The sequence below is a fragment of the Arachis duranensis genome, chromosome 10, assembly GCF_000817695.3.
Source record: "Arachis duranensis cultivar V14167 chromosome 10, aradu.V14167.gnm2.J7QH, whole genome shotgun sequence".
Classification (NCBI taxonomy): Eukaryota; Viridiplantae; Streptophyta; class Magnoliopsida; order Fabales; family Fabaceae; genus Arachis; species Arachis duranensis.
In genome coordinates, this window is record NC_029781.3 from 81,735,081 (window position 1) to 81,741,229 (window position 6,149).

The window sequence follows — 6,149 nt, forward strand, 5'->3', positions numbered from 1 at the left end:
AGTGGAACAATCCTTTAGGGATCACAAACACATCGCCTGCTCTCAGAGACTTTTGGAAAAACTGGTTTTGCGTATCAAGAAATGCTGCTGCCAGCACCCCTTGGTTGACATAGATCATCTCGGTGGCTCTTGGATGATTGTGGAGGTTTACCATCCCGTCCACTTCAATGTCAATTCTACTAATCGAGATGCCAAGCGTGTTAAGGCCGGGGAACTTGGAAGCACTAACTATGTTCATTGAGGAGCCGAAGAAATTGTCTCTAGGACCAGCCCTTGTCAGTTCTGCGGTCTTGAAATCCTGAGCAGTGTTGTTGTCTTTACTCTTGCAGGGTAGGCCATTGATGAATATGGTTTCCTTTTCTGGCAAAGATGTCGGGCATGTATCTTGTAGATTATCACAATCTGCTGAGCAAACATGGATGATGCAGGTAAAAGGGGTCGCAATGAAGAACATGAAGAAAAAGGAAGAACATAAATTCATACTCATGTTTTGATTTAATTCTCCACTAATAAGTCAATATTTTCCTGCTGTAGTTTTTCTCCACTAGTAAATAATGGTGGTGTTCCAAATTATATATGTACATGAAGATGTTAGATTCTTTAACAAAGAGTTTTGGGGTTGCAAGAAATACAAGTTATCACATTCTTGGAGTTCACTGCTGGCTTTGGTATTAATATGATTGTGTGAAGGTGCATTTGCTTGGATTGAAAGAAAAACCATCCACTCTATTGGGTATAGTAGAAGTGCTTGTTTGATGATGCACCGAAAAGTAGCTATCTAGGGAATTAGGGACACTGATGGGCTTGAGTATGTGCTTATTTTCAAATGGTAAAGTTTGAATCAGATAATGTGTCAATTTTGTTAAGCCCTTCTCTGTGTTTTATTAAGCCCAACCCTAATACGTTTTCACCATCACTCTTTATACCTACCCCACTATTCCTACCTGTGTTGCCAACTTGCCATCATCTTCTGTAAGAACCGGTTTTGGCTCTATATTATCATTGCCAAAATTGTTGTTACGATAATCACATACCTAAAAAACATTAAATTATACAGTTACACGATATTATGTACATTTATCCATTTGTAAAAATATAGATCAACTTTAATGAAAATAAGATTGTTAGTTATATTATTTAATACTCCACACTCCTGTATTGTATAAAAAATGACAGAAGTTTCCTAATAAACATGACACAAACACAAATCTCTTTCTTTAAAAGAGGTTAGTAACAAATCAAAAGTATAACTTAAAAGAAGGGTAATATTTCCAATTTCTTTATTTTGATATTGAAGAGAAAATAGTATTTTACAATATTATTAGAATATGATGTGTTTAAGAGGGGTGTGGTATAAAGAGAAAATAGTATTTAATATGGGTCGGGTGAAACCGGGTTTGATTTGGTCCAGACCCGACTTGAAATATGTACCGGGCCCATTTTTGAGATCCGAACCCGATCCTAGACCCGATGAAACCTATACCTTTTCGGGCCACAACTATACCGGGTGAAATTCGGGTGAAAACCGGACTGTTAACATTATATTACCTTGATACCTTCTTGTAAGTTAGCATGTAAAAATATCCAAATTTCCAAGACTCTAACCATTATTTGACATGGTAAAATTCACTTAGAAAAATATAACAAGAACCAACTCTTCTCTAAAATTAAAGCATAACCATAATCAATACTAATATTGTCTAATAACACCAAATATTTAAATCAATACAAATAACACAATATTATACATTAGTCTAAAGTCTTATGCATTTTAAATATAAAACATTAACTTATAGTCTTATATATAATGACTAATAACACAAAATATTAAGATTTACAATACTTAAATTCCACATAATAATAGCCATCATCCATCACTAATAATACAAAATATTTATTGTGTATGGTGACTGGGCCACCGGACCGATTTCGGGTGACCCGAGCTATGGTCCGGACCCAACCCGAAATAATGACCGGGTCTATTTTTGAGACTCTTACCCGACCCTAGACCCGATGGAATCACACCAAATTAGCCTCTAAAGTATTCGGGACCGGGCCGGGTCTTCGGGTCGTGCTCACCCCAGTTTAACCAAGATGTGAAAGATATAAAAGCCTTTAAATTTATGTACTTGAATTTGAGAATGTACAATTTGTGTATTTGAATTTTATTTAAAATTTTATAATATATAGATATGAAGAATCAGACCCTTAGATTTCATTCTCATCCTCTCTCATCAGTAAATCTGATCGTTTTATTTGTTTAATAACAATTTGAAAAAGAATTAACTCCATCAAGAAAAAATACTAACCCTTCTACTAACATAGCATTATACACCAATTTCCTTCAAATAACAAAAATGAGCCAAATATTTCCCAATAAATAAATAATAATAAAGAATATAAAAGTTCCTCATTTTTAATTTCATAAAAATAAATATAGAAGAGAAACTCAATAACCATATTTAAAAATTGGAAAGATAGCAGTATTGTTTCTCCCTTACAAAGTAGTGCTAGTACATGTCATCTGATCTAATCCCAACACATGAAACATAAAGCCATGTTCCATCTCCATTATTAAAATTTCTCATGAGTATACCTTTTACTATTTAAAAAATGATTTTCCATGATCCAAAAATTTCACACATTCAGTGTAGTCAACCGTGGGAACTCTTTCCAATGAAAAAACAGCCTGTACAAGAGTAATAAACAATTATAAAAAAAAAAAAAACAGCACTAGCAGAAAACTCATTTCATCGGTCACACCCCAAAGCCTAACTCCACGTTCAACAGCCACCAACCATGGCTAAAAAGGGGTCACATACCAATAAAAATTGGTACCCTGCACGTTCCAATCTCAAAAAACACCGATCAGATCTTGTGCCCATGCCACCCATGGAAGGAAGATGTCAGATTAAATTAAGCTTCATTCAAAATCCCAATTCAATTTAGCTCATTTTTACTTATCCACCAAGATTCTGGTTTCTGCATTAGCAAGGCTCATTTGTAGTCTCGTACTTCTTCAAGTAATTTGTGTAAAACCGTTGGGTTTTTACCCATTGTCAAGAAGGTGAACACCATGATGAATCACTGCTAGTGTTCTTTAAATCGGGGCATGGAACAGGAAACACCTTAGTGGCAAAACCAGATACATATTCACAATGCCATTTTGTGGATGCGGCAATTCCATGCAGTGTGATATTCTTGAAGCATAAGCCTTCAAATGATGACCCCTCTATACCTTCTAAAACCGGTGCTTTGGTCGAATTCACACTCACAATGTTGCTTATAGAGATGTCCTTAAATATTGGAACAGCATTTGGATCCCACCCATCATCCGTTATGCTAACATTGGATATATAGCCACCTCTACCCTTATCGGATTTCACCCGAACACCAGCTGCAGAATCCCACACATGTAGATCCTCAATTGTGATATTCGAAATTCCTCCGGACATCTCACTGCCTATTCCAACTCCGGAACAAGTTGGGGTTGTGCCTGAGACTCTCCTCACTATGATATTTGTGCTAGGATGCGCCATGGTGATTCCATATTGATCCCAACCACTCTTGATGGCTACTAGATCATCTCCACTTTCTATGTAGTTATCTTCTATGCATACGTTGGTGCTTGAGTCTGTATCATCAGGAAGGAAAACTCACTAGACTATTGCTTGATTTATACTGAACATTTTGTCCTCGATTTCGTGCATTACAAAGGAAATGGATTGGGAAAAAATGGACAAACCTGGGTCTATGCCATCGGTATTTGGGGCATTAAGAGGAGCCAAGATTGTCATCCCTTTGATCACAACATTTCTGAAACAAAGCAATCTTGTCAGTTAAATCACTTTCCTAAGTGTTTGTTGTCCAAAAGCCAAATACAAGGAGGCCACAATTAATTTTAGTTTTAAATTGATGCACTCAAATTGAACTTGCTACAACTCCAATTGTGCACAATGCAGAAGATCCCCAATCAGTTGAATTGAAACATTGGTGAATTCAACTAAAAATACATTAGAACTTAGAACACACTATAGCAGAAGAGACAAATAGCCAAAAAGGATGGTACCTGCAGTAAACAGGATGAATGGTCCAAAAAGGAGAATTTCGAAAGGTGAGGTTTGATATGAGAACATTATCGGAGTTAATTAGTTCAAGGAGGTGGCCTCTTGTGTGCTCCAATGTTCTGTTCCACCAAAGTTCCCACCACATCTTCCCTTGACCATCAACTGTCCCATTATCTCCTACATAAAACAAAACGTAAATATTTACATGTCTATAAAAACAAAAAAAATTGTGGGGTTACCAAAATAAATGATTCACCAGTTTAACCTTCAATTTATTGTTTCGGGAATTCAAGCATTTTCTGACTTTTTTAAAAAAGGACATGAATATACCTATTAACTAACCCCCTTTCGACATTTGGTCTTCAAAATCAAACCTGCTTTTTCTGCAATACATAGGTCCTGTCCCACACATTACGGTGTCCGTGCTCTTGGCCACTAGCACCAATCACGGGACCCTTTATTTAAAACTATTTAAATAACCCCCCATAAAAAGAAAGAAAAAAAAACTACTTTTTCCTACTTAATTTGTTGTTAAGAAAAGTAATTGAAAGTAAAAAAGGAAAATAGGTTCACAAGTTTTACCTGTGATGATAACATTCTTGATGCCATTTCCATGTATAAGGCTAATATGTCTTCCTCCTAACCTCTCTCTTCCTCTTCCATAAGATGGCAACGGCTCAATTATAGGCCATTCTTTTACGTCCTGGCAATTGAAAATTTTAACATTGAACAACTAGCAGTACTTTCAGCAATTGGCACAATTAATTAATTAATTAATTAATTAACACAAAGCTAAAAGCCTAAGGACAGAATAAATGAACAAAAAAGACCCACCAAGAATCAAGGTACAGAAGCATTATTATTTGGACGGTTCCATGTGATTGTTGATCCTAACCATATGTAGTGAAAGAACAAACTATTCAAAAAGCTAAATCCCGCAGAAAGCTCCAAGAAAAACCGAAAAGCATATGATTTTCTTATAATTTTTTTTTAAAAAAAAAGAGTGACTCAAAGATCAAGAACATTCGTTTTTTTATGAGTAACTTTTTAGGCCCACATTAAATGAAAAGGGACAGAAACCGAAATCACATGCAGATCCCTGAGCTGGTTTTGATAAATTCGCACATAGACAGTAGAAAAACACCAAATATTTGGGTTAGGTTCATCTAGTGTAGTTAAATACAGTAGTAATAAACAAAAATAAAAATAGAAGACGTAGCTATTTAATACTTTATACACTGAAATTAAATAAATTTACTTTTCAGGATCTCCCGTAGCAAGAGCCATTTCACGTAAAATACTATTACGATAAACATAACTGCAACTTTAATTCAGAAATGGGCATATATAGCAAGATTAACAGTAAAAATAAAAAACAGAGACGAAATCAAAGTTGATAAAAAACAAAGAAAAGAACGTGAAGATCGAAAAAGTGGGGACACCTGACCTGAGAGGCCAAAAGAAGAGCACCTTGGTTCAAGAAAAGGGTGAAATCAGAGGTGAGATTGAAGGGAGCGGTGAGCCAAGTTCCGTTAGGGATATTAAGCTGGGACCCACCACGGTGTTGAAAGCGCTGCATGTAGCGAATGGCTCTCCTGAAGGCTTCGGTATTGGATGTTTTGCCGTCGCCGACGCCGCCGAAGTCCTTGATGGACATGACGAGCTTCCTCTTTGGAAGCGCCCTGAAGAAACCGGAGCATGTGATCGGATCCGATGCGGAGGAGGAAGGGACGGATCGTTGCGGGCGAATGAGGGCCCAGTTGGGAGGAAAGAGGTAGGGAGTGGTGGTGGAGAGCTGAATGGAGAAGATGGTGATGAGGGTAAAGAGGAGAAAGAGGATGGACCATGAGGGTCTTGCACATGATCCTATCGTCACGCTTTGAAAGTTTGTTTTCTCCGATTCCATATTGACGGAGGAGTGGGTTGTGGCGGTGGCGAAAGGGATGCGTGTATAGCTGATGGTTTTGACTTTTGATGTGAGGGAGGTGCCCAAAATTGAGAGAATTTGTTTCTTGAATCTACTACGGAAGGAGTGTGGGGTGGATGGGTGGGTCCGGCTTTGGAAACTCACAGAAAATACTT

At 37.1% G+C, this 6,149-nt stretch overlaps 1 protein-coding gene and 1 pseudogene across 1 annotated transcript; both read right to left on the bottom strand.

Moving 5' to 3' along the window:
- LOC107470463 (germin-like protein subfamily 3 member 4) overlaps nucleotides 1-560 on the bottom strand; it is a 918-nt pseudogene extending 358 nt beyond the window's left edge.
- A 1,871-nt stretch (nucleotides 561-2,431) lies between these two features.
- Nucleotides 2,432-6,143, bottom strand: LOC107470466 (probable polygalacturonase). Its single transcript, XM_016089863.3, has 5 exons — nucleotides 5,515-6,143; nucleotides 4,650-4,770; nucleotides 4,070-4,244; nucleotides 3,746-3,816; nucleotides 2,432-3,634 (listed from the first exon to the last, which is right to left on the bottom strand). The coding sequence occupies exons 1-5, from the start codon at nucleotides 5,971-5,973 to the stop codon at nucleotides 3,060-3,062; spliced, it is 1,401 nt and encodes a 466-aa protein (XP_015945349.1). The 5' UTR covers nucleotides 5,974-6,143; the 3' UTR covers nucleotides 2,432-3,059.
- Nucleotides 6,144-6,149: the final 6 nt, after the last annotated feature.